Genomic DNA, 19,074 nt, shown 5'->3' with positions numbered 1-19,074 from the left:
CTTTGGGGAAAGGGCAAGATAAGTAGAGGAAGGCATTAAATAAAATCAACTCTCTTAAAACAGCAAAACAAACAAACAAAACCCAAAACCCAATACGATACAGGTGAGAGATTGAAAGATTAAGTGGGAGCCCAAATTGGCCCTTCTAAAACAAAGGGGAGTACATGCAAAAATACTGGCATGCTCCTGATTTTAAAGACGGAAAAAATATCAGCCTTCTTTCTGTATGGAAATTTTGATAGCTGGACTCTTCCTGTATGCATTGCATTTTTAAAAGCCAAGTTGCTAAAAAGTTTGTCCCAGCTTTAGAAAACTTTCTAGAAAATTGAGTGGCCAAAAAAGAGGCTACTGTTTAAGGCAATTACATAGTTTGGTTTTCTTCTACATGTAAATAACAGACTTAACCAGCCTGGAGGTAAAGTTGAATTATATTTGAAAGTCCCTAAAGAAGGTATCCCATATGCCAAATGTCTCCCTTCTAGGTTCAAGAACTTTTTCTTTAAGAAATGGATTTAAAATGTTAATAACCAAAACAAGACAGAAGTATTTGGGGTTGGAAGGCAAATTCAAAATAGGTTTTAAATCCCTGGGTTGGCGGCTCTAATGCTAAGGCTCAACCAATGGAACTAGAAGGCACACAAAACACAGAAATGGTCCACTTGAAATCTTCAGAGCACCAGAGAGATCTAAAGTGAAGGTTGAAAATAGACTTTTACTCATGATGGAAAAAAATCTCCACACCCAGAAAAAGAACCATGGCGTCTGGAGGTAGATCGAAGCATACTGTTTTCACATTTTTGTTCTGTTTTTTCTTTCCTGTGTTTTTTTCCCTTTTGTTCTGATTCTCCTTTCACAACATGACTAATGTGAAAATCATTTTCTAAAAAATAAAATAGGCTTTTAACATATCTCCCTCAATTCAATTTTTTTTAGAGCTGGAGGACTGGAGGTGAAGTTCAGATTTTCTTCAAGATTATCTGGTTAGCTTTGCTGAACTGCTTTATCTTTTTAATCATTTGTTACAGGGCTGGCTCCCTCTGTGAGGAGGGAGGAACAAGAGCAACTGTGGAGAAATTTAGGTGATGTAAAAACAAAAGATATCAATAAAAATTTATTTTTAAAAATGGGCTTTTATGGCAGAAGTGTCATGAGGAATGCTTATTGAATTGAGCCCATTTCCAGGGAAAGGCTAAGCACCAGGCCAGCAGGGGCAATGCCTGTTTTAAAGAAACAGCTCTCTATCTATCCTTTCCCAGTTGTCCAAATGTTTCATTAAGGTAGTTGCAATGACCACATATTTTCTCACTGATGGCACCAAAAAGGATAACAGGGTTTGGAGAACAAGCTGCTACAGATTCTTACCTACAGTTCTTTCTGGCTTGGAGGATCTTAAAAGGTTTTTTGGTTTTTGTTTTTCCACTTTTCCCAGACCTCCAAAAATGGCAATGTTCTATATCTCCTTCCCACATGGGGAATGATCATTTTCAAGTCACATAGGGCTGCAATGAATACAGTTTTCTTGGTGGTAGCAGGTTGAAAAAAGAAAATAAAAATTACTGGGTTGAGGAAGGGAAAAATGTAACTCAAAAATGCCACCTTTTGTCTCTGTTGGTCCTGGAGAAGTCATAGCTGAGGTTTCTATACAAATCCAGAAAACCCATTTTCCCTTTCCTCAACTTGCTTGCTGCCTCTTTGAGTTAAAGGAAGAAGAGCTTCTCACACAACTGGATGGCTGGTTCATGATGTAAGACTTGTCCAGACAGGAAAGCTAGCTTGTGGGCATACTTGCAAGGAGCTGGGACTCTGATGGTGCCTGGCCAATTCCAGTACATGTGGCAAAGTTTGAATGTCAACCTGGAGGCCAAGAACAGAACAAAGTACTCAAAACTACTTTGTGTTAAAAAAAAAACCCATCTATTTGTCCACTTGGGCATGCCAATTATCACACACCATCACATTCCCTAAGTTATTCTTAGCAAACTGAGAACCTGAGATGTGCTACAAAGTTCTTGGAAGCCTTCCTAATTGTATCCCTACAGCGAAGATGTTTCTGGTATTACCATTAACTTAATCAAATGCCTTGGACAAATTAACTTACCTGTAGCCTGGCTGTCCTGTTCACCAAATCAAGGAAATTTTCTACTGAAAACAAGTAAATTCTGCCAGCAAAATGTAATGATTTCATAAAAGATTATAATTATGCTGAGAAAATTAAATATGTCTGTAGTGTCCAAATTTAAACTATAATTTTAACTCCTTAGAAAATACTAGTTAAAGATTTCAAGAAACTGAACTGGCAATTGTTCCTGTGGTTGGATCTATCTTAATTAGCTGGACTTACTTCTAAAGCCACAGTTCTTAAATTTTGGGGTTCCAGGATCTCTTTACAGTCTTAAAAATTACTGAGAACCCCCAATCAGCTTTTGTTATATTTGCCAGTATTTATAGGATTAGAAATTAAAATGTCTTAGTATTATTACTATAATAGTTTTGACTTCATGGACCCCACGAAAGGGTTTCTGATCCTCAAGCCCGCATTTTGAGAACCACTACCCCACAGGAGGAAAGGGCTCACCTCTGCATATGGTCGGGGCTCAGGTTTGCAGTGTTGAGAACACATACATAATGTGTAGGAATGCCACAGCCCTGCCGTACATGATGAGCAAGTAGGTAGAAATCCACCCTGGCAAGAAAAATGATCAAACTTGTGACATGGATCGTATTACAGAATCACAAAATCTCAAGAGCTGGAACAGTTATTCAATACCTAAGCAGGAATATTCTCAATACAACATTTCCCGAGAAGCTTGAAGACATCTAAAAATGAAGAGCTCACTAAATCTTGGGGCAGTACTATTCTATTTTTGGACAGTTCTTTTTTAGGTTATCTTATTAAATCATTTTTGGAGCTGGAAGGGATTTTGGAAATCTAGTTCAACCACCCCATTTTGTAGATAAAGAAAAAAGAGGACCCTAATCCAGGGCTATTTCCTAGAGAGCTGGTAGATATTTGCATCATCTCCATCTCCATCACAGAGGGAGGTCTGTTAGGGGAACCTCTTTATCTTTGCTAGTTTATTCCCGCAAGCACCATAGGCAGGAGGCAAAGAAGAAAAGGTATTTTATATACACACATCTTCTAAGAACAACCCTTCCATCCTGAATCTAGTAAAAAAGAATTTACCAAAATTACAAGTCCTTCAAAAGCTGATTTCTCATACTTCCCTAAAGTTGAGCTAAAAGGCAGCCTACTCACCACTCTCTGCTTGTGATGGTGTGGTCCACTACAGTACCTGGGGAAGGAGTCACAAAATTCTCTGTAGCAGCTGAGTACAGGTTAGTACTAATTTTCTTCTGGACCACAAACACCACCATCTTGGGTTGGTAGTTTTCAAAAGCTTCAAAGCACTTCTGTAACTGGGGGATCTCATAGCTGGTGACCGTCTTTAGCTGACCATCTGATACTCCATCTCTATACACCACAATTTTCTCTGGCAGGCAATGATTTACCTGAAGTGAAACCCCAAGTAATACAAGTTCCTTAATTATCTCTGAGACTAAGGAATTCACTGGACACAGTATTCATTGGCATGAGAGTCAAAGTTGCTTTTCTTGGGCATATAACATCATATATATTTGACAGACAGGTTCAAACCTGGTCAGCTTTGCTGAAAAAAAAAACCAAACTTGTTCACTTCTAGACTTCCACAGGATGAGAGGTCAGTAATATAAAAAGGAGCCATCAAACAGTACACAAAGATAAGCAAACTTCAGTCAAACAGTTCACAGGATCACAGATTTAGAGCTGGGAAGAAAAGTTGAAAGGCTGGTCAGTAAAACGATGGTCCCAGCTCATCTGCCTTTCAACTTGGTGTTTACACTATACCTTCCTAACAACAACAACAATATTTGCTAACATTTATATAGCATCCACTGGGTGCTACAGTGGCACGGTGCTAAGAGATAATACAAGCATTATCTCATTTGTTCCTCACAATAACCCTGGGAGACAGGTGCTGCTATTATCCCCATTTTACAGATGAGGAAACTGAGGCAAAGAGAGGTTAAGTACTTGTCCAAGGTCACACAGCTAGTAGATTCTTAATCCACATATAGAAGAAAACCAAACTCTTCTTTGGCACAGGCAGACCAAGTAAATTACAACTAGGAAAGAATGGCTTAGGAAGGGTTGACTTCCCTAACAGCCATTTCCCTCAGATTATTATGTGGTAGAGCATACCCAAAGATGGGGACTCAAAAGGTGATGAAGTCAAGCTAAATAAAACATTCTCATGCAGAATAGTCACCCTGAGATATTATGGGTATTTCATCTTTTGTTTTTTGTTTGTTTGTTTTTTTGCGGGGCAATTGGGGTTAAGTGACTTGCCCAGGGTCACTCAGCTAGTAAGTGTCAAGTGTCTGAGGCCAGATTTGAACTCAGGTCTTCCTGAAGCCAGGGCTGGTGCTTTATCTATTGCGCCACCTAGCTGCCCCATCTTTTTTTTTTTTTTTAGTGAGGCAATTGGGGTTAAGTGACTTGCCCAGAGTCACACAGCTAATAAGTGTTAAGTGTCTGAGGCCGGATTTGAACTCAGGTACTCCTGACTCCAGGGCCGGGGCTCTATCCACTGCGCCACCTAGCTGCCCCGCTGCCCCATCTTTTTTAAAGTGTAACCACATAACACACCGGAGCCTAACTTGGGGAAAAGATGAAATGAAACAACTGTCCACTTTGTTCAATGTTTTGAGGTTCTTAAGTTTAATAATTTAATAAAATATTTTAAGTTCTTTTTCTGTATGAGCTAGCTCACTAGGGTTTTTGTTGTAAATGTGTGGGTTTGAAAATCAATAGTTTAGCTCATAATTCATTGGAAAAATATTTTGTGTTCTTGTTCAGTGCTACTGAATTCAAAGTTCACTAGCGAGGTACATTTAGCCCACACAGATAAAACTTCATAATTTCTCAACTTTATTTCCTAAACTGAAAGTATGTACATGCTTAAAATCAAAGGAACCTTGCAATGAATCCTGTTGCAATATAACTATCTAGATTATATTTCATATTTTTATATATGTTTATAATATCTTTTCCCTGAGAAACTCAATATACTTCATTTATAATTACATAATTCATTTGCACATACTGAGACAGGGGTATGATGGAAAGAGCATTCGTTTTGAAATCCAAAGACCTGGGGTTCAAATCCTGACTCTGTCACTTACTATCTGTGTAACTGGGAGCAAATCATCTGACTTTTCTGGGTATCAGAGTTTGTATATATGTAAAATAAGAGATGTAACCTGGATCTCAAGGTCCCATTCAGCTCTGAGCCTATGATCTTGTTATTCTCCTTATGCTAGAGATAGGGAAAGAGAGGCACAAAGAAGTTACAACTTTCTCTGGTGAAATTAAGAAATAGACCATTGAGTGATCTTCTCTTGCTTCCTATTAAGGTATCTCTTTTGTTAGTTAGCAGCCTTTACTGGACATAATGTGCAATGTCTGCCTCACAGAAATTTTAGTTACAAAGGAAATAGAGGACACGGTCCCTAACTTCAAAGAACTGCTCATCTAAGATGGAAAGACTGATATGAAAAAAATAAATTTAAGTACAACTAATATATTACTGAATACTGCTCTACTTAAATATAAGTTACAACTATAAGGTAATAAGATATTGATTCTGGCAAACCCCAGTGAAGAATTCTTCATCAACTCCTATGCCTATGAGGATGATATTCTGTAAATCAGAAGACCAGGGAAATGTGTGTGAGAGTGTGAGTGAAAGAATGCCCCCCCCCCGAAACAGGGAATACCCTGGAAAATCCACTGCTCCAGCCAGACTAATAACTCAACCCTCTACTTCCCCAGATACTCAACATTTAAGATTACAAAAGTATAACTAACTAGAAGATTGTGAGCCTTAATTTTATTTGGGCGCCCTTCAGTGATTGTGAGGAGCAGTACAGCAAGTGGGAAGGGCATGAGATTTGAAATGAGAGAACCTAACTTTGCTGTTTATGACCTATGTGATGACTGGCAAGTCATGACCTTTCCAGGCTCGTTTCTTTCAACTGTGAAAGGAAGGCAATGGGCTTGGTGATTTTTGTTTGTGGGTTTGTTTTTTTTTGTGGGACAATGAGGGTTAAGTGACTTGCCCAGGGTCACACAGCTAGTAAATGTCAAGTGTTTAAGGCTAGATTTGAACTCAGGTCCATCCACTGCACCACCTAGCTGCCCCCCATGGGCTTGGTGATTTTTAAAGTCCCTTTTTGCTTTACATACTACGATAAAAATAGACATACTTCAATACTTTAAGGATCAGCATGGGTTCTCCCTCTAACACAGATCATAACCCCTCTTTGCCTTAGTAGATGATCTTCACGAGTGGTCCAACACAAAAAATTCATCACTCTGTGGCCAAACTGCAGGGGATAGCTCTCTCCTCTGGCCCCCATCAGATAACAGGTATATAGGTTAGCCCAGGCTCATACTCAAGGATTTTCCAATTTTATCAGACCTTAAATAAATCATATCCTAAGGTAATGGAGCCAAACTTTAGTGGAGGCATCAACATCTATTTAAGGAACATGATCCTTCCTGCCATGTACAGCACAGAATGGAGGCCAAAAGGTTGGAGGCAGGTGGATTCAGCAAATGGGATGAATCATTGAGTTCAGAAAATATTTTTATAATCTAGGTTTATGTTAGCTAAGCAATTTTAGAAATATATTTCCCATTTCTTTAATAGGATGGGAAAATGGGATTTTTCTCCCCCAAGTTTTAGTTTGATTCCTTGGTTCCATACTGAAAAACCACCATTGCTAAGCTAGAGTTTGACTTTGCTTTGAGGCTCAGCTAAATAGGAGGTTCATTCTGAATTTAGTACATGCTTGGACTCAGCTGCTCTCCTAGGCAGTAATTAAAGAGGTGGTTAGGACCTGGAATAGGCTGTGGCTGTGGGAACAGAAGAAGAAAGCACGCCCAAGAAACACTGAGGAAGACTTGTCCCTGCAGCTACACAGAGATTACAGGATGGAACAGAAAGTGCATTGGACCTACATTCAGGAGCCCTGGGTTCTGTTTTTATCTCTCTCTGCCTCAGTATGACATGAAACACTTCATTTACCACTTTCTTTGTCTGTAAAATGAGGTCCTTTTCAGCTATAAAATGATATTATGCTTTATAGGAAGATAGTACACTATTTTAATTAAAAAAAATTTTTTTTTTTGCAGGGCAATGAGGGTTAAGTGACTTGCCCAGGGTCACACAGCTAGTAAGTGTGAAGTGTCTGAGGTCGAATTTGAACTCAGGTTCTCCTGAATCCAGGGCCGATGCTCTATCCACTGTGCCACTTAGCTGCCCCCTGATAGTACACTATTTATAGATCACTAACTTATGCTATTAAAATCTGTTTGTAAAGAGTTGCAGTAGAAAACTTCTACATATAAACAAACAATAACCATTTTGATAGCTTACACAAAGGCTAAATCCATTCTTAAGAAGCTCAGCCCATGGAGATCAAGGCTTCCTTTGGACACCTCCAAGACAGGCTGAGAACATTCCATGGCCACTTCTCCAGCCCAGTATCAGCTTAATGGCAGTTACGTGCTGATTCTCATGGCTCTGTATACGTTGGATATCTGGGTTGGGGTGGGGGTGGGGGAATTAATTTATATTTGTCTTATGAAAAGATGAGAGGATTCAGCTGGCAATGACCTAGTCGTAAGAGTCAGGTAAATTCATGTGTGGTACTGATTATTTAAATTAAGTCTCTGATAAAAGCAGTGGTGTAGGGGCATAAGGTCGAAAACATGGAAAGCAACACTGTCAAACTGAAACCTTAGGCCCCTTGCTCTGATATGCACCAGCACAGGTTGGAACCTTCTTGTTCAGCTGTCGAACTTAGGACTGTTGACCTTTGAACCTGCTTAAGAAGTCCAATAAACATGATTTGGGTTTCTTTCTACTAAATCACATTTCCTGTTCATTTACAGAGGTCAAGTAGGAAGAGATCCTGAGACTACAAAAGTGTGGCTTTCCTCACCTCGTAGTATTTCTTTAAGGAGCCCACAAGGCACAGCTTTAGGCTGTCCACAATCTCTTGATGAGGCATCTGGAACACCACTCGGGAATACCATTTGGTGAGGGAGCTGGTAAAGGAAAGATCAAGAAGAGAAAATACATCAATAGAAGAAGTTTGAATCTCAGATATTAAAGGGAAAGTTTGGTCATATTTATCCTGTACCAGGAACTATGGTTCTTATTCCCAAAGACTGTGCCATCCACTTTGAGAGATTCACTTTAATTCAGCCACTATTGATTAATCTCCTACTCTGTGCAGTGTGAGGCAGTGAAGATGTAATACTCCCTATCACCTTCATAGCCAAACAATATAAACTTTAGCATTTCCAGCTCTTCACAGCCTAGTGCTCCCCTACTTTTTCAGCCCACACACACTTCACGGTCCAGCCAAACTGGCCTCCCTGCTGCTCCCCACACACCCCTAGATTCTGTTCCATCCTTTGGTATACTTTGGTATATTTGGGGCAATGAGGGTTAAGTAACTTGCCCAGGTTCACACAGCTAGTAAGTGTCAAGTGTTTGAGGTCAGATTTGAACTAGATTTGAACTCAGGTCCTCCTGAATCCAGGGCCAGTGCTCTATCCACTGCGCCACCTAGCTGCCCCCCAGGAATTACTTTTAAAGCAAGAAGGGAAGAAATTATTACCTACCTGACTTTTACTTCCTATACTGGGCTTCCCTAAATATTGCTCCCAGAATATAATTCCTCTATTTAAAAGTCTAACATTGCAACCTACTGCTTAGCACCTCAACTTTAAACTTCCCTGACAGGCTTGTTTCAAGGTCCTATAAAATCTGCCTCTACCTACCTACCTACCTTTCATCTATTCTCTCACAAAACAAATGATCCACTCAAATCATGAACATCTCATGGGGCCATAGGTTTAGAGCTAGAAGGACCTTTTTAGGTCAACTAGTCCCACCCTCTCACTTGACATGTCCATCCAGAGTGGGTAAATGATTTGCCCAATGCCGATAGAGGTAACAGAGTTAGTTTCGAACCCAAGTCCTCAGACTACAATCTAAAACTCCTTTGACCATATAATGCTGCTTCTTCACTATTTCTGAATTGCATCTTGCTAATTTCCCTATCTTTATCTCTGGTTCAGACTATTCCCCTAGCCTGGAATGTCCTTACTCACTCTGCAGGGCCCATTTCACAGACTACTTCCTCTGTTACTGAATATTACAGCCCAGAAAGATTGCTTCCTTTCCTGAGTTATAGTACTCCCCATTAATTATACAATGTCTGACATCTTCTTGCAATAAGTTTTTCACATGTGTTGGTCTTAGCCCCTTACAGAAGCAGAGTACCAGGGACATCATTGTACCCAGGTAACAGCTGCCCATCTAACATATAACCAAAATAAGGTGAGGGGCAGCTAAGTGGCGCAGTGAATAGAGCACCGGCCCTGGAGTCAGGAGGACCTGAGTTCAAATCTGACCTCAGATACTTAACATTGGCTGTGTGACCCTGGGCAAGTCACTTAACCCCAATTGCCCCCCCACACACAGAGTACAAAAAAAAATAACCAAAATAAGGTGAAATGTTAATGAGGAACTGATTATAAGGAGTACTTACAGATTGATGCTTGCCACAAATCCAACCACAGAGCGCATCCCTCTGCTGGGGTCATGGTACACATCCATCCCAATAACCATCAGTTGTTTCTTGGAGAGAAAGAGCACAGCCTAGCACTTTTTCCCTTCATTTATTATTTGATCCCCAAAACATCCCACCTTGCATCTGTCATATAGGGAGTTACTTTGAAAGCAAGAAGGGGATAAATTATTACCTACCTTACTTTTACTTCCTTTACAAAGAAGGTCACTCAGGACAATGGCCAATGCTAATGACAGGCAGTAGAAGTAAGGAAGCTAAAAAGATACCTCAACACTATGAAAACAACTATTTTGGACTCTGAGGAAGATTAGCATGAATGGCTACAAGAATCTCATTTTTCTTCAGGAACTGGGTATCTAAGTTCCACTCACCAATGGAATGTCTACACCCCAAAGTTCTCCACCTAATTTACAGTTAATCTGTAGTAAAATTTTTTGAGCCACACTCCAGAGCTTGGTAGGCTGTGCAACAGTTCGGGCATTGATGACCTAGAACCAAAAGAAATTTTTAAAAAATCAAAAACAAAAACACCATCATTTTATACTCATCAGAAATCAATACAAAATTAAATGATTTTTACTTTTATTCAAGAAATTATAGTTATTAGATGCCATTATTTTATCAACAACCTTAATTTTGGGTTTTTAAGGGAAATAAACTTTCAAAAGGATTTTGTGCAAAATGAGAAAATACTCTGGAGCAAAGCTGAGAGGGAAAAAATTATTTTTCTCTTTCAAAGCAAAGTCCACATTCTCAAGAATCAGCCCAATAAAGCCAATAAGAGACTTGTCTTCTTCTTCTTCTTCTTTTTTTGCAGGGCAGTGAGAGTTAAGTGACTTGCCCAGGGTCACACAGCTAGTAAATGTCAAGTGTCTGAGGCCAGATTTGAACTCAGGTACTCCTGAATCCAAGGCCGGTGCTTTATCCACTGAGCCACCTAGCTGCCCCAGAGGCTTGTCTTCTTGAGAGGTAAAATGACCCATTAAATTTGGGCAGTAAAATGGAGCATTCATGAAGGGATGTATGCTACTCATCAGGGGAACAGTCACCAGAACCAGTACACAATTGAAGTCCTGACTGTACTCTACAAAATACTTTCTCCCTCTCCTCAACATCTCAGAGGAACCTTGGGCTAGGCTTCTTATTCCTCCCACATAATTCCAACTCACTTGTGAGGGCACTGGAGACTGCACACAGCACAACTTCTTGATGGCCCCATAGAGGTCGTCTCGTGTGCCTGTGATGATGCAAACCACCATCTGAACCTTCCCCTTTGGAAGACAAAACAGACACATCAGAATTCTGCATGGAAAGGCTAGGGCCTTTCTTGGGACCTTTATTTGGGGCATTCACTGCTCTGCAACACAAAAGAACACTTAACAGTGAGCAAGAAATTGAGTATCTCAGGTTCTGAGTTTCTTAAATATGGACTAATCATATATATATATATATATATATATATATATATATATATATATATATATATAATTTGTTTTTTGCCTGTGCAGACAAGTGTCTCTGGAAATCCAGACTGGTCAACAAACATTTCAAAGGTCCTACTTAGGAGGCCATTGTCACAGTTGTAGTGAGTGACACAGAGAGGTGCTGAAGGCATTGAGATCTCAGCAACACCTGTCAAGAATTAAAATGAGATGGGGCAGCTAGGTGGTACAGTGGATAGAGCACTGGCCCTGGAGTCAGGAGGACCTGAGTTCAAATCTGATCTCAGACACTTAACATTTACTAGCTGTGTGACCCTGGGCAATTCATTCAACCCCAATTGCCTCACCAAAAAAAAAAAAAAAATTAAAATGAGAATTCTAGTAGAACGGACTTAGTCTCTAAGGATAAATTATCTTGAGCTGGTAATGCTGAGTAGATCTTTTTATTTATTTAATTTTTTTTGTTAGGGCAATGAGGATTAAGTGACTTGCCTAGGGTCACACAGCTAGTTAAGTGTCAAGTATCTGAGGCTGGACTTGAACTCGGGTCCTCCTGAATCCAAGGCCAGTGCTTTATGCACTGCGCCACCTAGCTTCCCCTGAGAGTAGATCTTTGAGGGCGTCCTGGCCTATTAATCAGACTTGAAATGTCTGAATGGTCATTTTGGGTCTTCAAGGAGTAATATGAAATATCTTTTATCACCTTCCTCAAATGGGGGCTAGGAATCTGGAGCAGTGTGTGCTTATATGACTGCAAGGTAAGAAATGTTATTTACATTTTAAAATACAACAAAACTTTATTTAAAAATATAAAAACCGGGGCAGCTAGATGGCTCAGTGGATAGAACACCAGCCCTAGAGTCAGGAGTACCTGAGTTCAAGTCCGGCCTCAGACACTTAACACTCACTAGCTGTATGACCCTGGGCAAGTCACTTAACCCCAATCGCCTCACTAAAAAAAAAAAAACAAAAACAAAAACAAAAAAATAAAAATATAAAAACCATTTTTAGCTGGGATCTTTCAATCTCTGATCTAGAGCATGCAAATCACAATGTAGCCTGTAAAGAAATTTGGTATGGCCTCTTATATACATGATCCTAAGGGCCCTACTGAAGGAAGAAAGGGTGAAGAAGGACTAGGAAAACAGCTAGTAGAGATTTTCAGGAAGACTTAATTCAAACAGGTACATATGTGTGTTTTAGCTCCACATGCCAGCAGAATACACTTCCCAGAGTGGCTTCAATAGCTATTCCTACAATTCATAAAAAGTGCCTCTTTCCAAATTCCAGATTTCAAGAGAAACTCCACAAGTACCCTCTCATCCTTAATTTTGTTAAGAAAGGGAATAGTTTTTCTATCAGAATCCTCTACAGTTTGGAATGCCTATGATTTGGAAATGGCTGAACAAGCTGTGGTATATGAATGTAATGGAATGCTATTGTGCTATAAGAAATGATGAGCAGGCAGATTTCAGAATAACCTGGAAAGAATTGCATGAACTGATGCTGAGTGGAGTGAGCAGAACCAGGAGAACACTGTATACAGTTAACAGCAACAATGTGTGAAAATCAACTATGATTGACTTAGTTCTTCTTAGCAACACAATGATTCAAGGTAATTCTCCACATCCAGAAAAAGAACTGATGTAGTCTGAATGCAGATTGAAGCATACTATTTTCACTATTAAAATTTTTTTGTGTGGTTTTTCCCTTTTGTTCTATTTCTTCTTTCACAACATGACTAATGTAGTAATATGTTAAAAAAAAGAATCCCTTACATATTAATGTTTAAAACTATAGAGTAAGGTATCTACATGTACAAAAAATAAAATGATTCCTTAACAAATAACTACTACTAACAGAGGTAATGGAGGGAAGTTATTTCTTAGGGAATTATTATCCCCATGCTATATCCAAATGCTCCCCTAATTATGTAGAGAGAATAAAGTAGAATTAGAATCTGCTTGCCCTAAGGGATGGCAGAAAGACCAACAGGGCCAATGTGAAGTAAGTTAAATAAGTTTTTGCTGGGTAAAGTTGTTCTTCAGCTGGCATAGGTATTACTGAATGTTCCTTCTCCAAACAGTGAAAATAAAATGGATATTATAGATGACAGACCAGGAGTACCACACTAAGGATTCAATTCTGATATTGCCAAGAATACTCTAACAAAATTCTTAGGGCTTACTTAGCACAATGCTCTTCACAGAATAGGCACTTAAGCTATTGTAACAAACTATTCCCTTTATAATCTCCTATGGCACTAAGAAGACGGAGGCCATGTGATGTGGGCCCCCTCAGTGTTCCTCCATCCATCACACCATCTTAGCATCTCTCATGGCAGAATAGATAATAGTACTATTTTGCATTAAGGTTAATTATTCTAACTAGATCCCTGATTCCAAAGCCTAATTCTAGTAACGTTCCTTCTCTTATATACATCTTCAATCTTCCTCTCTTCACTGGCTCATCTGCCTACTATGATTCTTGGGTTTTCCTAATCCTAAAAAAAGCCTTCCCTTCACATACCTATCCCTTCCACTTACTGTTCATCTCCCTCAACCCCTTCACTGCTAAATTTCTTGAAACAATTTTTACCCTGACAATTCCTTTCTGCCTCCTCACTTGCCTGTAACCAGGTCTCCAACTTCCCATTCTGATTCACATACTGTCACAGAGCTGTTCAGGGAAGAACCAGGACTCAAACCTGGCCTCCAGACTTCAGGTTCTTCCTGATCTGCAAAGGGTGGCTCCTAGATCACAGACCGCCCACACTGCTGATCATGTCTCCCATAACTGTTCGACCTCAAATGCAGGTTTGCTCCATGGTCATCTCCTCTTACCTTCTGTTCCATTTGTTGTGACCTTCACCTTGAGCTCTGGACACTGGTTGTGCACTGCCTATAGGGCAGCCACCTGAATCCAGACTATCAGAAACTTGGTTGTTTCTTCTCCATTGCTCATGCACAACCAGCTGCCAATACTCTTTCTGCCTCTGTGAACTGCCTCATCCTTCATCTGCTCACTTCAGGTGCCCGTACCACAGCAGAAGCTCTCCTTGTTACTCATCTCCATTACTTCAACAGCTTCTTAGCAAGTTTTCCTGGCTTCACTGTTTTCACCCTGCAATCCATCCTTCCAATTTCCAGAGCAATCTTCCTAAAGCACAAATCTCTTCAGGCCACCTTTCCGTTCAAAAGCTTCCATGAATCCCTAGAGCTTCCTGAGTAAAGTTCAAACTCCTTTGCTTGCTATTCAATGTGCCTCAACCTGGTGCCAAGCTAAGTCACCAGCCTCATCCCACATTGCCCCTGTGTACTCTACACTTCAGCCAAAATGGACTATTTTTGCCATCCAAAGAAACACTATTCTTTTGTAAATTAAATTCTATTTTCTTTTCATGAAGACATGCCTTCTCCTCCTCCCATCTTCTACCCACTCCCACTGGGAAAAACAGAACCCATGTTACAAAAATATCCAGTCAATCAAAACAAATTCTTTCATTGGCCATGTTCAAAAAAGGGTGTCTCAATCTGTATTCTGAGTCTATTACCTGATCTCAGAAGGAGGCTAGAATGAAAAATACTGTTTTCATACCTCCATGCTTCTGCCACACTGCCTTTGCATCAAGATAATGCACTTTTATCACTGACTTCATCAGACTTCTCAGAACTTGCTCCTAGGAGCAGCTAGGTGGCATAGTGGATAAAACACCAGCCCTGAATTCAGGAGGACCCAAGTTCAAATCCAGCCTTAGACACTTGACACTTACTAGCTGTGTGACCCTGGCAAATCACTTAACCCTCACTGCCCCGCCAAAAAAAAAAATCACAAAAAACTTGCTCCTTTTTTCCTTGCGCTGGTTCACCAACTGTTTATAACCAGTCAAAAAACTGTGTGTGCCATGACATGCTTAACTACAAAAGTTCTTTACTGCTAGCTAATCATGGTACTTGTTTGAAGGGTCAGTCTAGACTGGCACAATATAAATCCTGAACCAGGGTAGGCTGTAACAGCTGAACAACGAACATTGTAAGATGGCTCCTGGCACCAAAATAGCTCTGTTCTGAGGGAACTGGGGGGGATTAGGACAGCAAGTGGTTAATTGGGGGAACTGAGTGAACCACACTGACTCCATCTTGTGACTCAATTCTGGAGTTAGCTCAGTTCCCTTTCTACTCAATTATGGATCTAGTCCAAATTCTGTCTGATGAGAAAAAATGCATTCAATTGTGGGAACTAGGTAGAATAAAACCTTATATTGTATTGTTTGAACCTAGCTCTGCATGGCTGGGAAACTGGACCATCTCTCCTTGCTGCTTAGAGACCCTTAACCAGGGACCTAGGTTATGCTCACCAGAAACCCAGCAAAGCCTGACGCAGAGTTTTCTCACAGTTGTACACCTCAAGTAACCCATACGTCTTATCTGAAAACTGGTCCCATACTGATCAATCAGTTACTGTTGCCATGTTCCTTTGATTGTTTAAAGACACTTGGGAGGACTGGGACACCTCCCTTTCTGAATTCAGGGAATTGTACCTGTTCTCTCCCCCTCCCAACTTGGAAAGTCCCTAATCTTTTATCCCATCAGAAATCAAATCACTGGATGTTATATTATTTCCTTTTAATTAATAAGTCTGTGCTCCCTGGCCATATTCAGGGTCCAGCCTTAAGCTGAAGAAAGGGCTTGGTCCCTATTTGTTAGACAATTGACACACACGCCGGGCATACATATGTTCAGAAGATCAAACCTTTGTTTCATCAGTCATTTCATCTTTCTCTCACCACAGTTCTTAGCACACTGATCCCTCAGATAATGAATGGAAACCAAATCAGGCACTCTCTCACATGCTAAATCATAACACCTGAAGCTAAGGTCTATAAGGAAGAAAGACTGCAAGTAGGGTTAGGGAATAAAAAAGGCAAAAAAGGTCAACTGTATTTGCATGTATATGATATTTCAAGCAGTCATGAGCAAGACATTTTTACATATTACTAACTGAAGGCTAATAAAAGCAAGTAAACTATAGAATAGGTGACTAGCACAAATGCAATTTTAAAGGGGTTAGAAGTCCAACTTATTTACCTCAACTCCCAACATGGATTTAATGGTTCTAATGTAGGTCTCTATGCGGTCATCCTTTAGTTCAATCCAGGCAGGTGGGCTCATTTGCATACCAATGGGACCAGCTATCTTCTCCAACATACCAACCAACTCTCGGGCTTGGTCAATAGCTCTCTTTGGGTAAAACAGTGCCCAGAAATGCATAGGAACCTGGGGACAGCCACAAATGTTTAATTATAGCTTAGGTCTGCAAAGCAGGTACACAGACACCAGAAAATACTCTTAAATGTTCAAAGTTGACTGTCTGGAGGTCCTTTTCAGCTCTTTGATTTGTCCACTGAGTAGACGTTCCTTGCTCCCTGTTCTCAGGTCCTGCCTTTCCTAATTTCCACCACAGAATTGCTGTCCTCTGTCAGAGACAGAGGTATTAAGACCAGGTAGCCAATGAAGCATTGAACATATTTTCCCTGCTATCTTCTCCCACAAACTGCATTTTTAATATGGTGGCTAACTCTGGATTCTAGTGGATCCTTTTTTATATCCTTGGAAGAAAGACATGTAAGAGAGGGCAATGGACTCCCCTGTTGGCCATCAATACGACTCACTCATTGTCCTTCATCCAAACCAACACTAAACCACCATGATGACTCTCATTCACTGCTTCTTCTGCCTTCTCAGCCAGGGAGTGAGCACAGGAGGCAACTCCTTTGGGATGGGAATTCAGAATCCACAACTTAACATCTGGCTGGCAGGCTCTTTACAGAAATGGCCCTGCCATCTTCTGGCTTCGAGCCTCAGCGATGCTAATATTCTCTTTGTCAGTTCAACAAATTACTTACTGTTAAGATGGAAGCTTCTCGGGTTACTTCTTTAGTCCAGTTTAATTCCTGAGATGTGAGGAATGAACTGTTTCGCAAGTTTATTCTTTCCATTGGTAGAACACGCCCTGAAATCTAAATTAATAAGGGTAAGGAACAAATGACCCTAAATCACTTATCTGTATGTCTGACATTACCCAAAAGAGATGTGGGCAGGTCAGATGCAGGGTACTGATCCCATTATGGGTTTTGAGACTGGCAATTTTAGAATAAACACAGTCACCAAGTGGGGAGAAATAAGGAAGTTTTTAAGGAATGTGTTAATGCTGCTCACTTTCCAAATGGAGGTGAGATTTCCAGGGAATCCCCCCTCACTTCTAACAATGCCCCCAAGAGACATCCTTACTACTGCCAGAATAATCTTTCTTAATGCCACTTCTCTGTTCAAAAGCTTCTGGGACTCCCTAAAGCACCCTAAGTGAAGTTCAAATGCCTTTGCCTGGTATTCAAGGCCCCTCAAGCTGGGCCACCCTACCTTCTTAGCCTCATTCCACATTGCCCCCACCATGCATTCTACACTCCAGACAAAATGGACTGTTCTCTGCCATCCATACACACCGCCTTCCAACCCCCATGCCTTTGTGCACAGTGTCTTCTATGCTTTGAATGTCCCCCCTTTCCCGTCTTTACCTGATGAATTGCCACCCATTATTTGTAGCCTATCTCACATACGTGATACTTCTTTTATGAAATTTTATCTGATCCCCACTCAGTTAATAACCTTTCTCCCTCAGATCCAAGGAACACTTTATTTCCAAGTTATGTGATAATACAAGAAAGTACCACATACTATGTATTATAACCACCCAAAGGAAAAGAAACCTTTTTTAATTAGAACCCACTGGTACTTTATATGGAGATAGCAACTGGATTCCAAAGGGTTTCTTCAGGGTAAAAAGATGAATAAATCTTTCAAAGAATAAATTTGAAAAGGAAAGAAAAAGCAAAAGAGAAAAAGACTATGCCTCATAAGACAGTATTTTATGAAGTTAAAGACTAATGCTAAACAAAGGTCACTCTACTAGAATAAAAATATCTAAAATTATAAGACATAAAAGCTCAAAGGAATAGGTAAAAGCCAAGAATTTTTAAAAAAGGATACAGAAATACAAGAATGAAGGGCTCTTGGACTAGAATGGAATACACCCAACAAGGTCCATAAAAATAAATTTGCCTAAACTTTTATGAGTTAGATAAAGATGGCTTTAAACTAAAAACTGAGCAAGAGGCCGAATACTACACACAAATCTACCAAACCTGATACAATAGAGAGTAGTAAATAGAACACAGAAAGAAGATGAGCAGAAAAAGGAACCAGTAATTCTCAGGAGACCATTCCCAAGAATCAAGTATCTTTTACGAATGCAAGAAATATGGGTAATAAACAAGGTGGACTACAGATCCTAAGGCAAGGGGGAAAATTTGACCTCATAGGTATCACGGAGCCCTGTTGGAATATGACTCATGATTAGAATATGGCTCTGGAAGTATAGATCTTAATGAAAATAGATAAAAGGGGGAGGGAAGTAGCACTGTACAGTAAGAAGATATATATGAAAATCTAGCAACTCAAGGAAGGATGCACTGTGAATAACACTGAATCATCTGAACGGATTCCACTGGATTACAGATTTAAAGCTGGAAGTGCCATCTAGTCCAAGCTCTCATTTTACCAGTGAAAAAACTGGGGGCCAGAGAGATTAAATCAATCAACACACATTTAACAAATGTCTACTACAGGCCAGCCATTGTGCTAAACACTGGAGACACAAAGACAAAAATAGTCCCTGCACTCAAGAAGCTCCCGTTCTAATAGGGGAGACAACATGCTACAACTATATACGACCAAAATGCACACGGTGTAAATGGAAAGGAATCACCAAAGGAAGGTACTAGTGGTGGAGGGAACCAGGAAAAGCTTCTTGCAGAAGCTGGGAGTTAAGCTGGGACTTGAAGGAAGTCAGAGAAGCCAGGAAG

At 40.1% G+C, this 19,074-nt stretch overlaps 1 protein-coding gene across 1 annotated transcript in view; it reads right to left on the bottom strand.

Moving 5' to 3' along the window:
- Positions 1–813: 813 nt before the first annotated feature.
- PIWIL2 (piwi like RNA-mediated gene silencing 2) overlaps positions 814–19,074 on the bottom strand; it is a 66,011-nt gene continuing 47,750 nt past the window's right edge. Inside the window, exons 15-23 of the mRNA XM_043981068.1 lie at positions 17,059–17,172; positions 16,241–16,429; positions 10,881–10,982; positions 10,083–10,199; positions 9,670–9,758; positions 8,050–8,155; positions 3,257–3,510; positions 2,576–2,683; positions 814–1,854 (exon numbers count right to left, since the gene is read on the bottom strand). Coding sequence (XP_043837003.1) covers positions 1,698–1,854; positions 2,576–2,683; positions 3,257–3,510; positions 8,050–8,155; positions 9,670–9,758; positions 10,083–10,199; positions 10,881–10,982; positions 16,241–16,429; positions 17,059–17,172 — 1,236 coding nt within the window. The 3' untranslated portion in view covers positions 814–1,697. The remainder of the gene's footprint in view (positions 1,855–2,575; positions 2,684–3,256; positions 3,511–8,049; positions 8,156–9,669; positions 9,759–10,082; positions 10,200–10,880; positions 10,983–16,240; positions 16,430–17,058; positions 17,173–19,074) is intronic.

The sequence above is a fragment of the Dromiciops gliroides genome, chromosome 2 (assembly GCF_019393635.1).
Source record: "Dromiciops gliroides isolate mDroGli1 chromosome 2, mDroGli1.pri, whole genome shotgun sequence".
Lineage (NCBI taxonomy): Eukaryota > Metazoa > Chordata > Mammalia > Microbiotheria > Microbiotheriidae > Dromiciops > Dromiciops gliroides.
The sequence above is the reverse complement of the archived record's forward strand: the minus strand, read 5'-3'. Positions and strand labels throughout refer to the sequence as shown.